This window comes from Bombina bombina, chromosome 5, assembly GCF_027579735.1.
Source record: "Bombina bombina isolate aBomBom1 chromosome 5, aBomBom1.pri, whole genome shotgun sequence".
Taxonomy (NCBI): domain Eukaryota; kingdom Metazoa; phylum Chordata; class Amphibia; order Anura; family Bombinatoridae; genus Bombina; species Bombina bombina.
This window is the reverse complement of record NC_069503.1, coordinates 1,082,513,404-1,082,540,868: the sequence shown is the minus strand read 5'-3', so window position 1 is coordinate 1,082,540,868 and position 27,465 is coordinate 1,082,513,404. Positions and strand designations below refer to the sequence as shown.

General features: G+C 38.8%; 1 protein-coding gene across 1 annotated transcript in view; it reads left to right on the top strand.

Annotated features, from left to right (window-relative positions):
• Positions 1-527: 527 nt before the first annotated feature.
• OC90 (otoconin 90) overlaps positions 528-27,465 on the top strand; it is a 177,446-nt gene continuing 150,508 nt past the window's right edge. Inside the window, exons 1-2 of the mRNA XM_053715947.1 lie at positions 528-734; positions 922-1,183. Coding sequence (XP_053571922.1) covers positions 528-734; positions 922-1,183 — 469 coding nt within the window. The remainder of the gene's footprint in view (positions 735-921; positions 1,184-27,465) is intronic.

The window sequence follows — 27,465 nt, the reverse complement described above, 5'->3', positions numbered from 1 at the left end:
CAAATTCTTACGGATGACATATGGGATTTCGACTGGAAGCAAAATCTTTAAGAGATGCATGGAACAGCTCTTTGCTGGACAACCATGTTAAATAGTCATGGATGATATCTTGATTTGGGGCTCCTCCATGGAGGAACATGACAAGCAGCTTTGGTGCATACTAGACCATGTTAGAGCCATCAATATGCAACTCAACCCTATTAAATGCCACTTCACGGTCTCAGAGGTGCCATATTTTGGCCACCTTCTCATAGATAAAGGTGTTAACCCTGACCCAGAAAAAAACAAAGCCATCCATCAAATGCCAGCCTCAGAGGACAAACATGGATTGCAAAGGTTTCTTGGTATAGCGCTGCGGAATCTGTTGACGCTCTACAAATAACCGATAATAATAATAATAATAATAATAAAGTATGATCAATTATCTCTCAATGTTCATTCATCACTACAGTGAGATTACGTCTCTCCTCCATCAGCTTCTGCACCAAGATGCTGATTGGTGTTGTACTGAACAACATGCTACTGCTATGGATACACTTAAAGCGCACTTGATTAGTCCACCTGTCCTACAGTATTTTTATGTGCACAAGCCGGTGATATTGTTTGCTGATGCTTCACAGCATGGTCTTGGTGCAGTCTGTCATCAAGACAGCAGACCTGTGGCATTTGCATCCAGAGCCCTCACTAAGACCGAAGCCCACCATGCACAAATTGAGAAAGAATTATTGGGACTGGTATAAAAATTCCATGTTTATATCTATGGCCGCCCAGTGATTGTGGAGACGGATCATCAGCCATTCATAACCATACTAAGAAAACCCCTGCACACAGCATCTGCCCGCATCCAGCAAATGATGCTTAAACTTCTGTGCTACCACCTGAATGTGATCTATAATTGAGGCCGTGAACTGTATGTTGCAGATGCTCTTTCATGTGCACACCCCCACCACTGATAGCCCTGATACTATTGAGGATTATGATGTGTTGACTCTGGATGGGGTATTGTTGTCCAGAAACCTTGAGGAACTTAAGCAAAAGACACGGTCAGATGCCAACTGTCAGCGCCTCATGGACATCATTCTCAATGTGTGGCCTGGCTCATTCAAAGAAGTCCCACATGATATCCAACCATTTTACTCTGTGATGGATGAATTGACAGTGGATGATGAATTAATTCTGTGTGGTCAGAGATATGTAATCCCTCACTCTCTCCAGAGATACTAACTGACACAACTTTATCAAGGTCACCCTGGCATTCAGTCCACTAAGCGAAGGGCTCATAAAAGCATGTTCTGGTCTACTATGTACAGTGATATTGTAAGAGAAATTTCCAGATGTGCTCCATGCAATGCTCTAAGACAGCACCAGATGAGAGAACCCTTACAACTTCACCAAATACCTGACTGACCATGATCCATCACAGCGGCTGACATATTTGAGTTGGCAGGCAAGAATTACCTGGTCTTGGTAGATTTGTATTCTGGTTGGTGGGAGTTTAATGTTCTTCCTATCCTTTCCAGCAACACAGTGGTCATGACATTAAAGCGGATATTCTCTACACTGATGACTGACAATTCAACCTCATTGTCCAGTAGAGAATTCAAAAACTTTGCTCACCAGTAGGATTTTCAGCATGTCACTAGCAGTCCCCATTACCCTAGATACAATGGTGTATTAAAGCGTGGGGTCAGGTTGGCTAAACATCTCCTAGAGAAATGTGCACATGATGTTTCTGACATTTATGCAGCCCTACTCAACCTGCGCAACACACCCAGGTATGACATGCGCTCTCCAGCACAACGATTACTGTCACAATGACCCCATGGTCTCATCCCAGGCTGCCTTATTTAGACTCAGACAAAAGTGAAAGATAAGCCATGACAAATCTACCAGGCGCCTTTCTCCTCTGGAGCCTGGTCAGGTGGTAAGGATGGAGACTAACCGTGGGTTTGACAAACTAGCTACAGTACATGGAAAGGCCCGCCAACCTAACAGCTATGTTGTCCACTCTGATGGTAACACCTACAGTATGTAAGGAACTGCCGCCACCTTCTACAGGTACCTGAGTCATATTGCCCTACCATTGCCTCATCTGTGCCCATGATCATTTCAGAACCCCAAACTCAGCTATCTGACACTTCCGAAAATGGATTAAACACACAATTACTACAGGATCCTGACAGTGTCAGGCTAGAGACTGCAGATGAACAATCTCCACAGGTTGTTACTTGTTTGGGAAGAGTGTGCAAATCCAATCAAAAGTTCAATGACTTTATCACATACTGATTCTAACATTTTGTGTTTTATGTTGCAGGTTGTTATAGTTAATTGCTATGTTTCACTCCTTGTTTGGTTTCATATTATGTCTTCTTTATATGTATATGTATTCTTTAAAAGGGGAAAGATCATGTAGTGATGTTGCGAACCTAAAAATTTGGGTTCGCGAACAGCAAACGCGAACGTCCCCAAAAGTTTGCGAACCGGGCGAACCCCCATTGACTTCAATGGGCAGGCGAATTTTAAAACCCACAGGGACTCTTTCTGGCCACAATAGTGATGGAAAAGTTGTTTCAAGGGGACTAACACCTGGACTGTGGCATGCCGGAGGGGGATCCATGGCAAAACTCCCATGCAAAATTACATAGTTGATGCAGAGTCTGGTTTTAAGCCATAAAGGGCATAAATCACCTAACATTCCTAAATTGTTTGGAATAACGTGCTTTAAAACATCAGGTATGATGTTGTATCGATCAGGTAGTGTCACCCCAGTGTCACTGGGGTGACACTGTGCCCTGGCAAGCAGTCCCTGAAACGCACACGTGTGAAGGAAACTGACTGCTATTATTTAACACAGTCAAAAAAGTGTTGTTTTTTAAATCTACACTACTGTTACACCAGATATGAGTTGCACTGGGGTGACACTGTGCCCTGGCAGGCAGGCACTGAAACGCACACGTGTGAAGGAAACTGACTGCTATTATTTAACACAGTCAAAAAAGTTTTTTTTTTTTTAAATCTACACTACTGTTACACCAGATATGAGTGGTGGCACTGGACAAGTGGGCATAGTATACGCTGTGAGCCTGACACACACGCTGGCAGGCAGGCAACTGCAATTAGATTACACAGGGAAAAAAAAAGCAGACTGATGTTCTAGTCCTAAAAAGGGCTTTTTGGGGTGCTGTCCTTACAGCAGAGATCGGATGAGTCCTTCAGGACTGTAGTGGACACTGAATACACTAGCCTAGCTATCAATTTCCCTATTAAATCAGCAGCAGCTACACTGTCCCTCCTCTCACTAAGAATGCAGCTTCCAAATGAATCTAAAATGGATGCTGTCCAGGAGGTAGGAGGGTCTGGGAGGGAGTGTCTGCTGCTGATTGGCTGGAATGTGTCTTCTGACTGTGAGGTACAGGGTCAAAGTATTACTCAATGATGACGAATAGGGGGCAGATCGAACATCGCATATGTTTGCCCGCCGGGGCAAATGCGAACATGCTATGTTCGTCGGGAACTTTTCGCCGGCGAACTATTCGCAACATCACTATGTAGAATATGTGTATGTTGCACATATGCATAAATGTGTAGGGACATGGGGGTGGAGACAGGAAGTACTATGATATATGCTAAGCGAAACAAGAAGGCAGACAGCATGTCTCACCAGGAGTTGTAATAATAAACAGTTTTTTGCAACGTTACCTGGCAATCCATCATTGTGTATGCAAGATCTACAGACATATAATCTCACTATCAAATAAAGAGGTAAAAGACAAAAGAAAAGGGAAAATAGAACAAAAAAACAAAAACAAAAAAATATTTTACTCCCGGCTCCCCTACAATTGAAGTACAAAAGGAAATATGCATCAGCATAGCAGCCTCATTATATCTTATATATAAAGTGAGAATATTGTAGGGTTCTGTGGGCTATACTTGGATGCTTCGTCTCCCATATATACCTGGTCATAAGACTTTGGAATTGGAGTAACAGGTATTTTGGAAGACGAAAAGGGAAACAGCTAAATAAGTGTGTTTTGGGCAGCTGCTTTACCCAACCACAATATTGAAATAGAATTCCACATATTCTTGAGTTGTCATAACTCATTTAAGAGTGAGATATAATTGACCCGAATGATACTAGGTATGTCAATCAATATATTCACTAACACATGTCTTATTGAGTAGGTGGAAGGAAAACAGATGTACATTCCAGCACACTCAACAATGTCTATGCACGCTGCAAGAGTCCACAACCACTCTAAACAATCCACAAAACAAAGTATAGCAGCACAGTGTGTTAAATCAAATTAATCTTCTTTTATTTCATTCCAATGCAAGGATAAAAGCAAAAACTGACAACAATATTTTATGTGTTGTTAATCATGGTTATTGAATAAGTGGACCATTTAAAATTATCCTGAATGGAATGGACATAGATACCCACACACAAAGGCTTCAGTTTTTGTATAATTCAATTTATAAAAGGATACATTTCAAAATCGTGTCTTTACACTATTTTTTTTAATTTGTCTTCTTAATCTATGAAGCTGATTCACTATAGTTGAGTTTTGAATAATGGTGAAAACAGTTTTTTGCCAGCTGTTGATAAAATAACACCATTCAGCAGTTTACAAAGCTGTCAGACTTTAATTTTTGGTTCGCCAAATTACAGCAATGAAAGGATGTTTTCAGCTTTTAATTTGAGTCTATGGGAGACAAAAAATCAATAAGGCCAGTTTACACTGAGAACATTAACGGCTTTCCATATGCTGTCTTTAAAGGGACAGGATAGTCAAAAATAAGCTTTCATGAGTTAGATAGGACATGCAATTTTAAACAATTTTCCAATTTACTTTTATCCTCAAATTTGCTTTGTTCTCTTGGTAGTCTTAGTTGAAATCTAAACCTAGGTAGACTAATATGCTAATTTCTAAGCCATTGAAGGCCCCTCTATTGTATTATATGTTTGTTTGTTTTTGTTTTGTTATGGGAATCTGTAATCCAATTACAACAAGTTAATTAATTTTATATTGGCTTCATTGCTTATGACAGGTGCACTCAGATGTGTGCTGCTTATAATTGTTATTGGCAGCGGTGAGTGGAATTTATAAGTCAATTCCACGTGTAAAAATGAATTAGTAACATTCATTGCATTACTTATCAGTCATAAACCTGAGGGTACAAAATAAAAGACACAGAGATAACATACTTATAATACTCAAATTATGGTGTAACAAAATAACAATCTTATCTGCTAATAAAAAGCAGGTGCTGCCAATGATTGTACGTATGACCAAAGCCAACTCAGTTACTCCTTCCAATATAAGGCTAGATTACAAGTGGCGTGATTTTGTTAGCGCAGGTCACGATCAGCAATATCACACCTGTGCTAAATTGTGCACATATTACAAGGTATTTGAATGGAAAAGGCTGTAATGTATATATATATATATATATATATATATATATATACCACAGACAGAAACCTAAAGGAGTATAATAAACCAGTATCAGGGTTAAGAGGATATGGGAGGTTAAACTTGGGGCACTATAGTGGCGAGCTGACAGGTAGGCGTGTGTGGTTACCAATGCTGTACTTAACCTCTATTTCTGAGGTATGGGGAAAAGAGTGCGGTACAACCCCTCTCAAAGCGGAGAACTCAGCATGGTCTTCCTTAATGCCAACCGATGCTTTCACGCTCCCAGCCTTCAGCCCTGGTAGATGACGTCAGCCTTGATGTCTCTGATCGGTCTCTGTGTTCAACCTCCCTCTGCTGACAGTGTTGCTCAGGCCAGTTGAAAGGAACAGCTTACGGGGACACTGGTGACAAGTGATGTCCAATAACAGGAAGATGAAGAAGTCCCAATGTAGTGGTTTTCTTAAAAATAACTTTTATTTCATTCTTGTAAAAACAGCATACTGGTAAAAAGATTGAAACAGGATAGCACTGGAAAAACAATCTAACGCGTTTCAGCTCCATGAGCCGTATTCATAGACATAAAACTCCTCTCCTCCCTCTGGTCTTAAATATCCTGTGTAAACTAAAATAACTGCATGCACCTGTTATAATTAAAAAGATTCATTACCTTGATTACCGTAGCATAGATTGTATGATAGGTATTCCTATTATGTACATGTATATGCTGTTTTATCATGTAACATTCAAAACATCCCAGCAGTATTAAATCATATCATTTGAACAGGCTACTTTAGACTGTGAAATTAATTACCTCTAAGGTTAATGAAACACACTCTAATGCAGAATAATTTCTGCTATCAGATACTTTGTAATATACAAATACTAATAACACTTTTATGTATCTTATATTGGTACGTCTATATACAATTCTTGTAACATTACAAAATATGGTGTGCCTCAATAATTACATTTACATATCACCTTCACATCCTAATACTGATATAGTGATTGCTAAGTATTATTATTATTATTAACTATTAGCTGTATATACAATATCTCCAATAGTTTATTAAATCAAATATACAGTTTAATCCTTATGGGATCTTAATCAAAATTTCCAGTAAATCTCCCTTTTACTTAAGAGGTCTTCTATGTTACCTCCCCTTGGGTTCATGTTTACTTTTTCTATGATGTTCCAGGACAAGGAACCTGTATTCCTGTTGTGACAATCTATGAAATGTTTTGCTTGTGGAGTGAGTTTAATATCTCTCTTGTCCCTGGTATTGGGCTTATCTTCATACACTGCTGTGATGTTAGATAGGTGTTCTCTGATTCTCACCCTAGACTCTCTGGTTGTTTTACCAACGTACTCTAGGTGGCACTCTTCACATGTGATAAGATAAATTACGTTTTTAGTTTTACAGTTCACACGGGTTTAAATTTCTATGAGCTCACCCGTTACCTTTGTCTGAAAGTTATTGCTTGTTCTGACATGTTTGCAGGCTTAACATTGACTGTAGCTGCACCTATATGTACCTTTAGCTTCAAGCCAGGAAGATTTGGGGGGACTCTGCCTTTGTAATGTTGGTGAAACAATGTTTCCTATTGTTCTCCCTCTGCGATAGAAGAAATGACATCCTTTAGTGACAATATGTCTCAATTTATTATCTGCTGTGAGCATTGGGATATTCCTCCGTATTATATTACAAATATGTCTATACTCTGAAGAGTATTGTGTAGTAAACTGTAACCTGTCACTTTGTTTGTGTTTTTCAGGGGTCTTATTCCTTACTTTGTACTCGATTAAACTCCTTCTTTCCATTTTTGCCCCTTTTATTATCTTTTCGGGATAGCCTCTAGTTTTTAGCTGTTTTTCTAAAGCCATTGCTTCCTGCGAATAGAAAACCTCATCTGAACAATTCCTCTTCGTTCTAATGAATTGTCCCTTTGCTATCGCACCAAAGGTTTGTTTAGCATGGTTGCTATTCACGTGAAGCAATGCATTTCTCGAAATGGTTTTTTCTATATATTTTAGTAGAAATATTCCCTTTGTTTTTGTCATCCACATAAAGTTGTAAATCCAAATAATTAATTGTCTTTTTGTCAGTCTCATAAGTGAACTTAAGGTTGAGCTCATTAGAATTCAAGTAGTGTACAAAACTTTCGATAGTGTCTTTATCTCCTGTCCACACAAATATGAGATCTTCTATGAAGCGTTTATACTGGGTTATATGGGTTCGATACACATTTCGATCTCCAAAGATGTAGGACAGCGCCCACCACCTCATATATAGGTTGGCATAGGAGGGGGCAAATTTTGCCACCATCGCTGTCCCACACCTCTGGAGTTATAAAGTCCCATCATAGCTGAAGTAATTGTTTGTGTGTCAGGAGATACTCAATGATGTCTAATACATAATGAAACCATAGGACATATTGCCTTCTCTCGATAGAAAATATCTAACAGCTTGTAAGCCTTTTTCATGTGTTATAGTACTATACAGTGAGACAACATCCACTGTCAGCCACCTTGACTCCTCAGTCCAAGGAGTGATTTCTAATAACTGGATCAAGTGTTTGTATTCTCTTAAATAGCTAGAGAGATTCTACACTATTAGTTAAAGTATGGAGTCTATCCATTCAGACACAGGTTCCAGTAGTGAGCCTATACCCGATATAATTGGCCTGCCCTTCACATTCTCAGTGCTTTTATGCACTTTCAGGAACATGTGAAATATGTGTGTATATACATGTGCATTTATAAATATATAGACATGTAAACACATACATACACATGTATGTATGTATGTATATATATATATATATATATATATACACACACACAGAGAGAGAGAGAAGCACACTCACAGCAGGAATGAACAACCAGCTCAATACCATTGTTAGCCTGTTCTATGGCGATTTACCACCTGGGTGCAGCTTCTTTTAACCCAGTAATGCTTTTCACATAGTAAAACTTTCCTGTAGCGTATCAGTATGATCCTGCCTATTTTGATCAGTCCAGCACAGAAATACCAGGCAATTCTTCTCTGAACAAGGAACACAGCAACCCCAGACTATTGTTTCAGCCTTCATTGGGCCTCGTCAGCAAGGAGTCCACGTCTGGTTTCCCCTTTTTCCCATAGGGAGACTAAATACACACAGAGAGAAGCACACTCACAGGAATGAACAACCGGCTCAATACCATTGTTAGCCTGTTCTATGGCGATTTACCACTGAGTGTGGCTTCTTTTAGCCTAGTAATGCTTTTCACAGAGTAGAACTTTCCTGTAGCATATCAGTCTGTTCCCGCCTATTACAGTCAGTCCAGCACTGAAATACCAGGCAATTCCTCTCTGAACAAGGAACACAGCAACCCCAGACGATCGTTTCAGCCTTCATTGGGTCTCATCAGTGATGTGTAGCCATATTCCACTAACTTCCTCACTGATGAGGCCCAATGAAGGCCGAAACGATTGTCTGGGGTTGCTGTGTTCCTTGTTCAGAGAGGAATTGCCTGGTATTTTAGTGCTGGACTTACCGTAATAGGCGGGATCAGACTGATCAGACAGGAGGTAAATCACCATAGAGCAGGCTAACAAAGTTATTGAGCTGACTAATCAGAAAAGAATCTGGACACAGTCTCGCCCTCTAAGCCTCTCAAAACAGACTGAGATCTCCCCACTCAGTCAAAAGGAAACAGCTAGTTGATTTTGATGAATGGCGCTACCAAGCTGAGGGTACACTAAGTTTTTATAAAATGACTTAAATAAGTCAGTATGTTTAGTAGTTACCATGTATCGCACTGTCAATAAGCACTCAAATAATTCTAAATGGCGCTATTTAGCTTTGGCTATACTTAATAAGTATATATGTATAATAAATCACATAGAGTAAGATGTACAAAAATAGTGTATTTATTTAGTTGACCAATGTCAAATATTTACTATATTGATATTAAAAAATATATATTGAAACATATAAAAACCATAACGAGTTGTGGCCACAACTAATATGAACTTAAGTTAAAAATGTAATCCTATTCAAAGGCAATTGCTAATATAATACCCAGATGATTCCCTAGATAAGAGAAATAACTTTGTGCAATAACTTTGTGCAAAGTGCAAAATAAAAAACAAATTTAAATTTGATATTTGCCAGCTTAAGTGACTGTATAATAGAACGATTTCAAAACAAATAATATTCGTAGTGAAACTTGAATGTCCCAATGTGATCAAATTTAAATAGATGATATTAAATCCTTTGAATTAAAGTTATAATGTCCACATAATAGGGAGTCCCCAGTTCAACCCTGTGAAACCTTGTGAATCTGATTTTTGGTATATGATTTGTGGCTTTGATTGTGTTATTTCACTTAAAAAGGGATCTTTTTGAACATAATCCCAATGTTTGTGAAGGACTTTTTTAATAATTCTAATGTCTGAATTATATTGGATAATAAATGCAATATCATTTGTTGTCTCTTGTCTTCTGGGAGCTTTCTTTTCTTTAGATAGTAGTATCTCTCTGTCACATAATCGAGCAGCATTCAGTGCTTCTGTGACCAATACTTTATCATATCCCCTTTCTGTGAATTTTTTCTCTAAGACCAAAGCTTGTGTATGAAAATCTTCTATATCTGAACAATTTTTTCTTAGCCTAAGAAACTGACTTTTCGGGATATTAAGTTTCCATTGGTCGTAATGGCAACTATTAAAATGAATATAATTATTCGAATCTACTGGTTTAAAAAAAGTTTTTGTCTTAATCTCATTATTTGTAATTTCTACTGTGATATCTAAGTAGTTAATTAGTTTGGTACTGTACTCATATGTAAAGGATATTCCCCATCCATTATTATTTAGATCTTCCATAAATACATTAAGCAAATCTATACCTCCAGTCCATGTGAAAAAAAGGTTGTCTATATACCTTTTGAAGAGTACGAGGCTTGTGCTCCAGGGGGTGTCTAAAATAGTTTCTTGTTCGAATTTCCCCATAAATAAATTAGCAAACCTCGTACCCATCGCGGTGCCCTTCTTTTGTAAAAAGAATTGTCCATTAAAATTAAAATAGTTGTTATTTAATATAAAATCTATGCATTGTAAGATAAAGTCTGCCTCAGGAATGGGTATGTTCTCATCGTTATGCAAAAAATATTTAATGGCATTGAGTCCTAGGTTATGTTGGATATTAGTATAAAGAGAACTTACATCACAGGTTACTAATAGTAAATTCTCCTTCCAATTTATTTCTTTAAGACTATTCAAAAAAATCAGTTGAGTCTTTTTAATATGTAGGAAGTTTCCTCACAAAAGGTTGTAGGAACATATTAACATTCTGGGAGAGGATTGATGTGAGAGAATTGATTCCAGAAATTATAGGTCTACCAGGAGGTTTGATTAAGGATTTATGGATTTTTGGTAAATAGAAAAAAATGGGTGTTGCAGGTGTGTGTTGTTTTAGAAACTAATTTTTTTTCATTTAATATATTTTCTTTTCTAGCTTCAAAAATTATATTATCTATGGTTTTCGTCATGTCTACTCTTTAACTGGATTAGACCCTAGTCTTAAGTATGTTTCTTTGCCGTCCAGGAGTCTATGAGCCTCCTCTAGATAATCTATAGTGTCATGGATTACCACTCCTCCACCCTTGTCAGCCATTTTTATTATAATGTCTGGATTGTTTTTTAGACCAATGAGTACCTGATTTTCTTTCTTAGGTTATGTTTAGTTTGATTTTTGATGTTAAATTTATAGACTTCATCTTTGACTGCCTTTTCAAACAATTCTAAATATTTCCCTTTATCTTGAGTGGGATAAAAATTGGATTTCGCTTTGAGTTCTGTATGTGTATATATTTCCCTTGTTCCATTGCTTGCTGTCATATTAGGATTATTTAGATTTTGACGTTCAATTGGATTCTTTAAAAAATATATTTTAAGAGTGAGTTTTCTCACATACTGATTAATGTTAATGAGTGTATTAAATTTGTTAAATCTACTTGTGGGGGCGAATGATAAGCCTTTACTCAGTACTGTTTCTTGTTTCTTATTTAAGGTCAACTTACTCATATTAAAAATGCCTGTAGTGTTTATTATTTCCACATTTTTTCCAGTCTGTTTTCCTCTTCCTCTCTTTCCTCTAGTCTTCTTTTGCCTTTTGAACCCACTCCTTTTCTAAAGGTTTTCCTGTGTCTGTATCCCAGGAAGTCCCTTCTGCTGCTGGACTTTTGCCTAAAAAAAGTATTGCTGTTCCCATATTCTTCATTATTATTCAAAGTTCAAAGTTTCTATACCCATTTTGATATGTTCCATATTTCCTATGGCCATTGTCATAAGAAGTTGGTTTATGATATGACCTATCATATCTAGATTGTCTATAATTCCCATTTTGGTAATGTTTCTTATTCTCATAGTGATATTGATAATTATCATTTTGTCTGTACTGTGATGTGCTCCCTGGAGTTCTCCAATTGGAGCTATCTGAATCATTTTTAACTGTTTTAAAAATTGCTCTTGACAAAGACATTTACAGACGTTGAAACGCGTAGAGCTAATAAATATATTTTTCAAAAGTAAATGGGAAGATTTTTCCTTTCTTTGCTGTGACGACCGGAAGCATAATATTGATGAAGTAAGTTGCTACTTATTTTCTATCATCAATTTTACACACTGTTTATGGAGATTTTATTCTACTCCCAGCTTTATTGAAATCTCACTCAAGCATCAAGAAAAGACATCTGAGGGAAATACTCCTAACAACTGGATATCATGCAACTTAAGGAGTATATTGCACCATATTCACAAAGGTTTAACATATACAACAAGCCTTTTTCTCTTTATTATCAGAGAAATCTACATTTTCCAGAGACCACCGTCATCTACTATTGTTTTTTCTACTATTCCACAGTCCCTGGGGAGAGACTTAAAGAGGGCAGCGGTCATTTCTTATATAAGGAAAGTATTGGTTCTCAGTCCATTTGTGACAAATATTTGTTTATTGCCATCTGACATTTTTTGTACACATATATTTCCCCAATGTCAGAAAGTTGGGTCTGTCAGAGGTCATGGGTCTTACAGCAGGACAATGACCCAAAGGACACATCAAAAAGCACCCAGAAATGGTTTAAGTCAAAATGCTGGAGAGTATGGAACTGGCCAGCAATGAGTCCAGATCTCAATCCCATAGAGCACCTGTAGAGAGATCTCAAAACAGCAGTTGGAAAAATGAACCCTTGCAATCTGAGAGACCTGGAGCAGTTGGCGAAAGAAGAATGGTGTAAAATTACAGTAGAGGGGTGTAAAAAAACTCATTGATGGTTACAGTAAGCGATTGATTTCAGTTATTTTTTCCCAAGGGGTGTGCTACCAAATATTAAATTGAGGGTACTAATAATTTTGTCCAGTCCATTTTTTGGAGTTTTGCCAGGAATGTGTCAGGTTTGGATTTTTTTCTCCACTTTTTTGTGTCATACCAAAACAAACATAATAAATAACAAGAGAATGCCTAAACATTTGTAATTGCAATAATTTTCTGGACGAAGTGGTGCATTATCTGACAGAAATGAAGGGTGCCAATATTTTTGGCCATGACTGTGTGTGTACATATATATATATATATATATATATATATATATATATATATGTATATATAAAATAAAAAGAATATTTTCTTCTATGTGAAGAACAGTGGACTATACCTTCGGGTTTAGCACTGTAGATCTAACACAGTGTCGGGTTAGCTCGCAAACAATAATAAAAAAAAATTAACAGCGTCCTCCATTAAAGTCTATCATGGGAAGAAGTTAGAGAGATCGCAATATCCGAATTTCAGAAGTTAGCGTGCATTGGGTTTCCCTCATGCAAACATTTTACTTTCAACTTGCAATTTGCTTGCTACCACACTTGCGTTAAATGTTTCCTTCTAGTCGTGTTTAGAGCACGCCACTTTTAACATATTCCATAATGTGCAAAATGAGAGTGCATTAAAGTTACAATGTAAACTGGCAAGTTATAACAAAATAAGTACTCATTCCACCAAAAGTCGTTCTCTCCAGACCGACTCTAGTGCAGCCACTATCATTGCAAGCTAATACAAACAGTACAATAAAATTACATCACGCTTTGTTTTCTTTATCAGTTTTTCTATGTAAAGCTAGGGGTAATCGATTGTGGGTTAACTTAGGGGGTGTTAGGTTAGGGGGTTTAGATGTTAGTGGGTTACTTTGCGTTGGGGGTCTGATGGTTTAGGGGTTAATAGTGTAAAGAGGTAGTTCGCAATGTGGGGGACTGGCGGTTTAGGAGTATTGCCTTATTTGCGTTGAGGTGTGTGGCAGTTTAGGGGTTAATAGTGTATTTTAGTGCAGCTGTTTCCTCTGGACAAACTCTTTTGAATGGTAAATGCGATTGTGTTCTAATGATCGCATTTACTTTCAAGCCCATATAACTGCTCTATGCTACCCATAGAAAATATGGGGAACGTAAAATACTGCAAGTTTGCGCAAACTAATTAGCAGTAATTTTAACTACGCTCCACTTGTGATCTTGCCCATTATGAATGAATATTATCCACGAGCATGCAGGTGATCATTGTGTTAATATATTTTCCCTGTTATTTACCCAGAGGAACATATGCACACATTGTGCCTGCTGTGTAGTAGTATTTATACTCTAACACAAAAAGAAATCTCATCAACATAGTAGTTACTGATATGTCACTCTCATTTGATTCTTCTGCCCTGTCATCTAGAAGACCAGGAAATTTCAGTAGCATATGTCAAACCATTATGGAAAACCAGGTTCTGTATTCAGAGCCAGCATAACCAAGGAAAAAATGGGAGTATTAGTTTACTGTTTTTGAATAAAAGAACTGTTCATAAAGAAAACATCTATTTTTATGAGAATGAAATATATATTGGGAGGGTAAGAGAGAGAGATGTATGCATATTCAATATTTGTTAATTGTTTATTTTAAATGACTACATATTAATTTTCTTGCATAGTATTTATTCAGCAGGCATTTGGCCCTTCTCAATTTTTTTGGAGCAAGATTGTCTATTGAAGGATAAAGATGTCATGATTGAAGCAAGGAAAATTATAATGCACACCAGTTATTATGAGGTCACAGTTACATTCTTTTTCTGTTTTTATATTACTCTTTATTAACAACAATGGATCTCTTTATTAACAACAATGGATATATATTTGTACAGTCTCCTACCCAAGGGAAAATAACAGTATACAAGATACAGCATAGTGTCAAACCATTCATAAGCATAACAGTTATATAAGTGATCTATTCACATACGATCTATTGTAAATTAAATATCTGTGCAAGAGAAAAGAAAATAGATACAAAAGTAGACGTACCATAAAATCCATATATCACCATTGTTGAGCTTTTTTCCTTTATCTATAGAACACAAAAATAAAAGAAAATAAAAATTAAATAATAAAAACTTTGTACATTAATCAGATGAATTAATTACATTTATTTCCTCCTCTCTTAGTCCCCAGACAACAAACAACCAAAGTTTAATACCACTCTTCTGGGAAAATATTCCTTAAAATTAAGGTTTCAAAGTATTCTGTCTTATGGAATTGTCGCGTGAGCATAAATTGAATCGGCAATGGATGGAGCAGAATGATTTTTAGTCACTTATCAAAAAATGTAATTGTTCAAAAATAATTTGAAGATATATGGCCGGTGAAAAGGTGGCTAATGTAGGCGTAGTTTTGTTTTTCCAGTTTTTCTAAATTAAGCTGCATTCCAATATAATGGAGGTATTAATTAGTTTAAAATTTGCTTTAATTATATCTGAAGTTAGATCACTATACTTTATCTTCCATTTGTCCAGCATGTTATTTAGACTTAGTTGGCCATGTTTTGCCAGTATAATTTTTTATAGCAAAGCTATGTTATGATTACCTGCCCTATAATGAGCAATATAGTGAGTAATTTTATCCAACTGACCCGTCTCCTGATTTATCCTGGTAATTCCTCCTATGTAATGCCTAAGTTGAAGTTTTTTTATTAGATAAGCCAAATTATCTGGAAATGTTTTCAAAGGATCTCATTTGGTGAGAACTATCTAAAGTCTGAGATATATAGAAGTCCTTTTTGTGCCCATTTTTTAAAAACCTCTGAGTGTAAACCTGGTAAAAAATTCAGGTTGATTAAAATAGGGAGGAAAGAAGATATTTGGAAATGTAAATCTAACGTTAGGCTAAGCTTTTACCACGCAATGACAACATTCTGCAATACAGATACATTTTGAATATGTACTGGTAAATGTGGTGTTGGGCAATGTCATAAAGCTTTCGGCAGAAATGGGGAGACCAATCCTTCCTCCAAAGAAACATTCATAAGATAGTTTCCTTCAGTTAGCCAGTCAATTGCTAATATTATAATATTGTACCATTTGATATTGGGAAAGGACCCACCACCATAATCTGGTATTTGTATTAGTTTAGCTATGGAAAGAATGTGTCTTTTCTCACACCAGAAAAAGTAAGCACATTCTGTATTAAAGACCTTTATACCTTTATTCAAAAAAAGAGGGGTAGATTTTGTATAATGTATATTAACTGTGGAAACAAGATCATTTTTATAATCATTATTTTAGCTGACAGAGAAATAGGAAAAGTGCACCATCTTTGTTGTTTGATGTTTGCATTAGTAAAAAAGGAAGTATAATGCCGTCTGTAACAATGACTCGAATCTTTATGTAAGTATATTCCTAGATATTTAATATATAAAACTTATTTAAATGGATGCTGTTTATAGCTATTTTTGTTGTTATAGATCCACAGTACTTCAGACTTGTTTACATTATGAGGCCCATTTATCAAGCTATGGGTGGAGCTTGAGGGCCCGGAAGACTCGGCAGAAACAGCAGTTATGAAGCAGCGGTCTAAAGACTCTGAGCAGGCGGACAGAGAGAGCCGAAATTCAACCCGATCGAATATGATAGGGTTGATTGACACCCCCTGCCGGCGTGGGTCTGCAGGGGGCGGCGTTGCATCAGCAGTTCACAAGAGCTGCTGGTGCAATGCTGAATCCGGAGAGCGTATTGCTCTCCGCATTCAGCGAGGTATGTCGGACCTGATCCGCACTGTTGGATAAGGTCCGATATACCTTTAATAAATATCCCACTAAGTCTTAGATATTTATAGCTAAAGGTATACTCTCCTTAGAATTTTTAAGAAATAGAAGTAGATCATCTGCATAGAAAGATAATACTTCTTACATTCTACACAACTTCATATAGAATAATTTCCTGTTTCTCTTCTACTCTTCTCTAACCCTGAGATGCAAATGATGAAGTGTGAACTGTTAATTTATCCAAGAACGTTGGGCATCTTTGTGATAGCAAATAGAATATTTACTTTTTGCTAACTGACATTAGTTTTAGATTGATAAAGTACTGTGATGAGACAGCTATTTATTTAAATATAAACATACATTTTGATGGCAGATAAGGACCATGCAAGTCTACCCATAATTTCCTAAATGTTTAAACTAGTTTGTAGGATAGATTTTTGCTTATCCCAGGCATACTTGAAGTCCCCCATAGTGTTTGTCTTCTTATCCCCTCTAAAGGAAGTTTATCCCATGGATCAGCAACCCTTTATGTGAAGCAATGCTTTCACAAATTACATCTGGTCCCTTGTTCTGGAATTGCTCTTTTTCTGAAAAATAATCACAGCCTCAGCTTTACTAAGTCCATCTCCAATCATTAAAAAGCTATTGGCCATAAACAAGTGACATGCATAAGTGTTAGATTACCTGCCGAAAGCAAACAGATCTATTATAGTATGGACAAAACCTGTGTTATGTATATTATATAATGTATTTAACTTCTGCCTTCCAGTGGTTGATAACGTGATACTCATCTTAAAGACTAAGCTAATTTTCAAAAGAAATTTGAAGAGGCAAGATTTACTGTGTCATATTACATGTGGTATGCTATTTAGTGTTTTGCTTCTGTGCCAGAAGTAAGATTTTTGTGCATGTATTACAAGTTGAAAGTAAAAAGTTTCCGCTCAAGCAAAACCTGATGCGCATTAACCAAAGGACTTAAAATACCATGACTGCTTTATCTTGTTCTCCCCATAGACTTTAATGAAGAGCGCAGAAGAAAAAAGCTAACACTCATCACTTGCAAGCTAACCATACAGGAGTTATTAATATTTCCCAGTCCAATGTTCTTCACAGACAGAATGTTTTTATTTTTATTGTATATATATATACTGTATACTTATATATCTATTCCTATTGATATATCGGTATAGATAACTATTTTACTTATCAGATATATAAAGAAATATAAGTTTAATAATAAAAAATTTATCTGGTAAAACAAAAGCCAACACAGCACCCCTACAACTCACAGTGGTGTTTAAATAGTTGCAAATCAAGCATATGTAATACAGTCCTAAAGAGCAGTCGCCATAGGGGGTTCTGGGCTCCTGACACTGTCCTGCAGTTTTGGACTCGCTCCAAATTTCCACACCAGATATGCCGTTTATTGAGGGACCTCAAAAGGAACAAGTTCACGTATTGTTTCCCAACAACTTTACGCATTTCTTCCGCTCTCGGGTGGACTTTATCAAGAAGTAAATGATTGTATTTGCTTTTACTTTCAACTTGATACGAGTGCTCTTTCCATTGTGAGCAAAAAGCTGATATCGCTAGCACTGCAACAGTTAGCGTGCAGCTTGTAAACTAGAGCATTATCTACAAAATACAAGTTATAGCCATTGATACCAATGTGTTCCTATGCTAATATATTTAGGCATTATTTTTATTATTATCATCAGGTATTTGTAGAGCGCCAACAGGTTCCGCAGCGCTAATTGTAGTAGAAATACTAATATTTTTTGAGAATTGACAATCTGTTTTATATGAATAGATTATGCAAATCATATCATTAATTTGCAAAATTTGCCTTGGAGTTTAGAAAATGAAAAAAGCAATTTTCAGATGTAAAAACAAAGGGAAGGAAATAATTACAGATTCTTTGATAAGGTTTTATATAAAGCAATTCCCTAGGATATGAATTGACACTGCATTATAATATTCATATGATTTCTAATGATTAATTATGTTGAATACATGCCATTGCAGAATATTGTGGTAGCCATACTCGTTAAAGGGACATGAAACCCAAAATGTTTTTTTTCATGATTAAGAAAGAGCATGTGATTTTAAAGATATTTCCAATTTATTTCTATTATCAAATATGTTTCATTTTCTTTGTATCCTTAGATGAAAAGCATTCTTAGGTCGGCTCAGGAGCAGAAATGCATTACTGAAAGTTAGCTGCACAAAAACCCTCTTGTCATTGGTTCACCAGATGTGTTCAGCTTGCTCCCTGTAGTGCATAGCTTCTGCATCAACAAAGAATACAAAGATAATGAAGCAAATTTGATAATACAAGTCAATGGGAAAGTTGCTCCATGCTCTATCTGAATCATGAAAGAAAAAAAAAATGGGTTTCATGTTGCTTTAAGTGTGCTTTCAGTCCTAACTAAATATCCAACAGTGTCATTAGCAAAGCACTACCACTCCATATCACCTCCTCCCCCCCAATGCTTCACAGTGAGAACCACACATCCAAATGTCATCTGTTCATCTTTTCTGTGTCTGACAAATTTGAACTCATCATACCAAAAGACTAGTGATGTTGCGAATAGTTCGCCGGCGAATAGTTCCCGGCGAACATAGCTTGTTCGCGTTCGCCGCGGCTGGCGAACATATGCGATGTTTGATCTGCCCCCTATTCGTCATCACTGAGTAATACTTTGACCCTGCACACGTGTGCGTTTCAGTGCCTGCCAGGGCACAGTGTCACCCCAGTGCAACTCATATCTGGTGTAACAGTAGTGTACATTTAAAAAAACAACACTTTTTTGACTGTGTTAAATAATAGCAGTCAGTTTCCTTCACACGTGTGCGTTTCAGGGCCTGCCTACCAGGGCACAGTGTCACCCCAGTGCAACTCATATCTGGTGTAACAGTAGTGTACATTTAAAAAAAACAACACTTTTTTGACTGTGAAATAATAGCAGTCAGTTTCCTTCACACGTGTGCGTTTCAGTGCCTGCCAGGGCACAGTGTCACCCCAGTGCAACTCATATCTGGTGTAACAGTAGTTTACATTTAAAAAAAACAACACTTTTTTGACTGTGAAATAATAGCAGTGTCAGTTTCCCTCACACGTGTGCGTTTCAGTGCCTGCCAGGGCACAGTATCACACCAGTGCAACTTATATCTGGTGTAACAGTAGTGTACATTTAAAAAAAAAAAACACTTTTTTGACTGTGAAATAATAGCAGTGTCAGTTTCCTTCACACGTGTGCGTTTCAGTGCCTGCCAGGGCACAGTGTCACACCAGTGCAACTCATATCTGGTGTAACAGTAGTGTACATTTAAAAAAAAACACAATTTTGACTGTAATAGATTGAATAGCAGTTAGTTGTCTGCAAGCGTGTGTGTCAGGCCTACAGCGTCTACTCTGCCAACTTCTGCCAGTGCACAGTGCCACTCATATCTGTTGTCACAGTAGCTTGCACGCATAGTACCTCTAATCGAAAAAAAAATGACAGGCAGAGGCAGGCCACCCCGCAGGGGCCGTCGTGTTCATGGTGCTGTGATTCCCTTTGGCCCTAGAATAATGCCCAGTGTTCAGAGGCCATGTACCCCGAACTTCGGGCACCTCTCAAGTTACCACTCGCCCGCCTGCCGCCGCCACCACCAACACTAGCACCACAGCCGCTTCACTTGATCTGTCAGAGGAGTTATTTACACATCAGTTGGAAGAAATGAGTGATAGTGAGGCGCAACCATTATTGCCAGAGGATGTAGATAACAGGAATATGTCTCAGTCAGGCAGCATTACACACATGGACGTACGGTGTAATGATGATGATGATGTTGTACCCACTGCTGCTTCCTTTGCTGAGTTGTCAGATACAAGTGAAGCGGTTGATGATGACGATGCATCCGTGGATGTCACGTGGGTGCCCGCTAGAAGAGAAGAAGAAGAGGGGGAAAGTTCAGATGGGGAGACAGAGAGGAGGAGGAGACGAGTTGGAAGCAGGGGGAGGTCGTTGCAAGGGGCTAGTGGCACAGTCAGACAGCATGCATCGGCACCTGGGGTCAGCCAGACAGCACGCCAATCAACGCATGCTGTTGCCACCACCAGAATGCCGTCATTGCAGAGCTCAGGAGTGTGGCATTTTTTTTGTGTGTCTGCCTCTGACAACAGCGATGCCATTTGCAACCTGTGCCAAAAGAAACTGAGTCGTGGGAAGTCCAACACCCACCTAGGTACAACTACTTTGCGAAGGCACATGATCGCACATCACAAACGCCTATGGGATCAACACATGAGTACAAGCAGCACACAAACTCAAAGCCGCCATCCTCCTCCTGGTCCAGCATCTTCAGCCACGTCAACCACTGCTGTCCTCCTTGCCCCCTCTCAACCATCAGCCACTATGTGTCTCGCCTTGAGCAGTTCTTGCTCATCTGCCCACAGTCAGGTGTCTGTAAGCGTAAGAAGCCAATGTCACAAAGTCACCCCCTTGCCCGGCATCTGACAGCTGGCTTGTCTGAACTCTTAGCTCGCCAGCTTTTACCATACAAGCTGGTGGAGTTTGAGACGTTAAAAAAATTTGTAGCTATTAGGACACCGCAGTGGAAGGTACCCGGCCGAAATTTCTTTGCACAAAAGGCAATCCCCAACCTGTACTCAATTGTGCAAAAGGAAGTAATGGCATGTCTGGCACACAGTCTTGGGGCAAGGGTCCATATGACCACTGATACCTGGTCTGCAAAGCATGGTCAGGGCAGGTATATCACCTACACTGCGCATTGGGTAAACCTGCTTATGGCTGCCAAGCATGGAATGCGTGGCTCTGCAGAGGAGTTGGTGACACCGCCACGACTTGCAGGCAGTTCTCCTGCCACCTCCTCTACTCCTCCTACTCCATCCTCTTCCATAACCTCCTCGGCTGAGTCCTCTTCTGCTGCTGCGTCTTGTTCCACATCAACGGCACCCCCCCAGCTCCCCAGGTACTATTCCACATCCCGGATATGGCAGTGTCACGCCGTCTTGGGGTTGACTTGCCTGAAAGCAGAGAGTCACACCGGACCAGCACTCCTGTCCACCCTGAATGCACAGGTGGATCAGTGGCTGACTCCGCACCAACTGGAGATCAGCAAAGTGGTTTGTGACAATGGAAGAAATTTGGTGGCGGAATTGAATTTGGGCAAATTGACACATGTGCCATGCATGGCACATGTGTGTAATCTGATCGTACAACGCTTTGTGCATAAGTACCCAGGCTTACAGGACGTCCTGAAGCAGGCCAGGAAGGTGTGTGGCCATTTCAGGTATTCCTACACGGCCATGGCGCACTTTTCAGATATCCAGCGACGAAACAACATGCCAGTGAGGCGCTTGATTTGCGACAGCCTGACACGTTGGAATTCAACACTCCTAAGATATCCCAGATATCGACACTCTGAGGAGCAATGAACCCCTTGACTACTGGGTGTGCAGGCTTGACCTGTGGCCTGAGCTATCCCAATTTGCGATAGAACTTCTGGCCTGCCCCGCTTCAAGTGTCCTGTCAGAAAGGACATTCAGTGCAGCAGGAGGTATTGTCACTGAGAAGAGAAGTCGCCTAGGTCAAAAAAGTCTAGTTTAGCACACCTTTATTAAGATGAATGAGGGATGGATCCCGAAAGGACTGACAGTGGGCAATACATTTGACTAAAAAAGGCCTGATGAGATGAGCTGCCTTGGGCTAAAAATGGTCCACACGCTGCTGTATTTTATCTCTGAATGCCGAATGACTTGCGTGACTTATCCGCCACCAACTAGGGTTCAAGCCGCAATGTTTTAGGGCACTTTCTGCCTGGGAAACAAACATCAATTTTTCTGGCTGCAACAATACCTAATTTTTCAGGCATGTGTACATGCCAAATTTTTCTGGCCTCTGGTGCTGCACTGTGGCTTCAAAAACCAAACCAAAAAAAAGGGCCCCAAATTTGAAGTAGGAGGTCCGACAAAGCATCTTTTTCCATCTCCCGGTTCCTAAAATCTATGCCATATACACGTCCCCTGATAGGGGACGTAACAGGGATTAAACTGATAAGAATAGAACTACTTAACACACCACTCCTATCTGGTGGCACATTAGATTACACGCACAGTGCCCCAAATTTGAAGTAGGAGGACCGACCAAGCATCTTTCGCCATCTCCCGGTTCCTAAAATCGATGCCATATACACGTCCCCTGATAGGGGACGTAACAGGGATTAAACTGATAAGAATAGTACTACTTAACACACCACTCCTATCTGGTGGTAGATTAGATTGCACATGCAGTGCCCCAAATTTGAAGTAGGAGGAGCGACCAAGCATCTTTTTCCATCTCCCAGTTCCTAAAATCGATGCCATATACAGGTCCCCTGATAGGGGACGTAACAGGGATTAAACTGATAAGAATAGAACTACTTAACACACCACTCCTATCTGGTGGCGTATTAGATTGCACACGCAGTGCCCCAAATTTGAAGTACGAGGACCGACCAAGCCTCTTTTTCCATCTCCCGGTTCCTAAAATCGATGCCATATACACGTCCCCTGATAGGGAACGTAACAGGGATTAAACTGATAAGAATAGTACTACTTAACACACCACTCCTATCTGGTGGCACATTAGATTGCACGCGCAGTGCCCCAAATTTGAAGTAGGAGGACCGACCAAGCATCTTTTTCCATCTCCCGGTTCCTAAAATCGATGCCATATACACGTCCCCTGATAGGGGACGTAACAGGGATTAAACTGATAGGAATAGTACTACTTAACACACCTTATAATAATGCAGAGAGAGGCAACGCAGAGAGAGGAGTCTGAAGAAGAGGAGTCAGAGGAAGAAAGTGGCTTTGAGGAGGTGGAAGACCAAACACAGCAGGCGTTCCAGGGGGCTTGTTGTCACCTTTCGGGGACCCTTGGTGTTGTACGTAGCTGGGTGGAGGAAGAGACCTTCAATGACATCAGTGAGGACAAGGAACGGGACATGGCTAGCTTGGTATCCAACCTTGTGCAAATGGGGAGTTTGCGGTTTTGCAAATGGACTGTTTGCGGTGCGTTACACGGGGAGTTTGGTCTGTCACTGTGAAGCGGGTGTAACCCTTACACTACCTGATCGATACAACATCATACCTGATGTTTTAAAGCACGTTATTCCAAACAATTTAGGAATGTTAGGTGAATTATGCCCTTTATGGATTAAAACCAGACTCAACTATCAACTATGTGATTTTCCATGGGAGTTTTGCCATAGATCCCCCTCCGGCATGCCCCAGTCCAGGTGTTAGTCCCCTTGAAACAACTTTTCCATCACTATTGTGGCCAGAAAGAGTCCCTGTGGGTTTTAAAATTCGCCTGCCTATGGAAGTCTATGGCGGTTCGCCCGTTCGCGAACAGTTGTGGAAGTTCACGTTCGCCGTTCGCGAACGCAAAATTTTATGTTTGCGACATCACTACAAAGACTAAAAAGACAAACTATCTTGACAAAGGCTCTATGGGAGTCGATACGTGTTGATACTTACAGAGGACATAACCAAAGAGTGGTATGAAAGTGACTGAAACAGTTATTCCAACTACCAGCGCTCCCATAACCGCAACACCGAAAAGTACACCAACAACAAACGTAAGTGTACAGGTGAAGCGGTAGGAGCAATTTCAAAAAAGTGCGCGCACTGCAAGACAGGATAACTCATCAGCTGTTTAGTGGAGGAGAAAATTCCCTGAGAAACCTAACCGCCAGCTACAGCTTGTTTAAGATCGCTGACAAGCAGTGTAAAGAAACCGGAGATGTTGAGATCACAGGGGATGAGAATTTAAGCTGCTAAATCCCAGTCTGTGTGAACCGCTGATATTCAGTGTCTGAATTTGGAGGATCAAACAGAGTGAGGCTGTGAGAAAGGAAGATGCCAGCCTCAACCTATGTCAGGTATCAGAGGACTTCACCAAATTAGGTGGTAAGACCCTTGAAACACTTATAAACCTGAAGGTATTATTAACATTATTACCCACGGAATAAATACTTTGGAGAATAACACGTTGGAGAGCCATTGAGATCAAGCTATTAACCATCCTAACTTGTATTGGGGACTTGATAATTAGTCAAATTTACAAACCAGTCGAATCTGTGATTTAACTATTAGAGAACACATTATTGTATTTGCATAGATACATTTCATTGAGGCATAATATTTCTTATAACAAAGATCTGAAGTTATGAAGTATCATAGGTAATAATACACACAACGTTATAATATATATTTTGCATTAAAAAAAAATATTGAGTGAAAATACTATTACACTTCTACTATTTGTCCATGTGAACTAACATTCGGCTAGATTACAAATTTTGCATTATGAGTGAAAAAGCAGCATTATGGGTTATAACGCTGCTTTTTCACTACCGCTGCTATTACGAGTCTTGTCAAAAAAGCTGTACCGCAATTTGCGTAAAGTCTTTTTTCAATGGGACTTCCATAGCGCCGATATTTCAAGCTTTTTGTGGGAGGCCAATAAGTGAGCGGTGCAGCCAGTAGAATGAGAGCTCGATCCTATTGGCTGATCGGATCAGCCAATAGGATTTTTTCACCGTTAATTCCAATTGGCTGATAGAATTCTTTCAGCCAATCGGAATTCAAGGGACGCCATCTTGGATGACGTCATTTAAAGGAACCTTCATTCTGGAAGAAGACTTCAATTAAAGAGGATGCTCCGGCGCCGGGTGTCTTGAAGATGGAGCCGCTCCGCTCCGGATGGATGAAGATAGAAGATGCCGTCTGGATGAAGACTTCTGCCCATCTGAAGGACCACTTCTGCCGGCTTGGATGAAGACTTTTCCCGGCTTCGTTGAGGAATTCTTGCCACTTAGATGAAGACTTCTGCCGGCTTCGTTGAGGATGGATATCCGGTCTTCAAAATTGTAAGTGGATCTTTGGGGGTTAGTGTTAGGCAATGTTAAGGGTTTATTGGGTGGGTTTTATTTTTAGATTAGGGGTTTGGGCAGTTGAAAAAGAGCTAAATGCCCTTTTAAGGGCAATGTCCATCCAAATGCCCTTTTCAGGGCAATAGGGAGCTTAGGGTTTTTTAGTTAGGTTTTTATTTGGGGGATTGGTTGGGTGGGTGGAGGGTTTTACTGTTGGGGGGTTGTTTGTATTTTATTTTACAGGTAAAAGAGCTGATTTCTTTGGGGCAATGCCCCGCAAAAGGCCCTTTTAAAAGCTATTGGTAGTTTAGTTTAGGCGAAGGGTTTTTTTATTTTGGGGAGGCTTTTTTTTATTTTGATTAGGTGTAATTAGTTTAAATATCTAATAATTTCTTTTTTTATTTTGTGTAATTTAGTGTTTTGCTTTTTCTGTAATTTAGAATTGTATTTAATTAATGTAATTTATTTAATTGTAGTGTAAGGTTAGGTATTAGTGTAAGACAGGTTAGGTTTTATTTTACAGGTAAATTTGTATTTATTTTAGCTAGGTAGTTAGTAAATAGTTAATAACTATTTACTAACTATTCTACCTAGTTAAAATAAATACAAACTTACCTGTGAAATAAGAATAAAACCCAAGCTAGATACAATATAACTATTAGTTATATTGTAGCTAACTTAGGTTTTATTTTATAGGTATTTAGTTTTAAATAGGAATTATTTAGGTAATGATAGTAGGTTTTATTTATATTTATTTTAATTATATTTAAGTTAAGGGGTGTTAGGGTTAGGGTTAGGGTTAGACTTAGGTTTAGGGGTTAATAGATTTAGTATAGTGGCGGCTACGTTGGGTTTACTAAATGTAGGCAGATTAGGGGTTAATACATTTAGGTAGGTGGCGGCGATGTTAGGGACAGCAAATTAGGGGTTAATAATATTTAACTAGTGTTTACGATGCGGGAGTATGGCGGTTTAGGGGTTAATATGTTTATTATAGCGGCGGTGATGTCCGGAGCGGCAGATTAGGGTTTAATAAGTGTAGGTAGGTTGCGGCGACATTGGGGGCGGTAGATTAGGGGTTAATAAATATAATGTAGGTGTCGCAATGTCAGGGACGGCAGATTAGGGGTTAATAAGTGTAAGATTAGGGGTGTTTAGACTCAAGGTTTAGGTGTTAGGTGTAAACATAAATTTTGTTTCCCCATAGGAATCAATGGTGCTGCGTTACAGAGCTTTACACTGCCTTATTGCAGGTGTTAGGCTTTTTTTCAGCCGGCTATCCCCATTGACGTCTATGGGGAAATCGTGCACGAGCACGAAAAACCAGCTCACCGCGGCTTTCAGCAGCGCTGGTATTGGAGTGCGGTATGGAGCACAATTTTGCTCTACACTCACTTCTTGCCTGTTAACACCGGATTTTTGTAAACCTGTAATACCAGCGCTGTAGGGAAGTGACCGGTGACAATAACTTGCAAGTTGGCACTGCACCCCTCATAACGCAAAACTCGTAATCTAGCCGATTGTTTTTATTGTATATCAGTTGCTACTAGTTTATTTTAAAATTGAAGTGAACATAGATATGTGACACCGGTGTCGTTAGATTTTAATCTAGGATTGCATAAATTAGATGTTTTTTATTTTTTCTAATTTTACTAGCATTGTGGAACAATAATTTATTTGTTTAGCAACAAGCAGAATTATGAACTTTCTTGCATATAAAATTTATCAACAGCGTTATTTTTGGATACAGTTCTTATATATTTTTTGAAACAGTTCTAACTCTTGAAATAGTTCATATTGGTAACCAACTGCCTTTTGGCACCTCCCACAACCCTTTTCTGTATAACCGAAAGACTAATTCTCAACTGGTTGGAAGAAAGTTATACAGTTAAAGGGACAGTCAAGTCCAAAAAAAACTTTCATGTTTCAAATAGGGCATGTAATTTTAACCAACTTTCCAATTTACTTTTATCACCAATTTTGCTTTGTTCTCTTGGTATTCTTAGTTGAAAGCTAAACC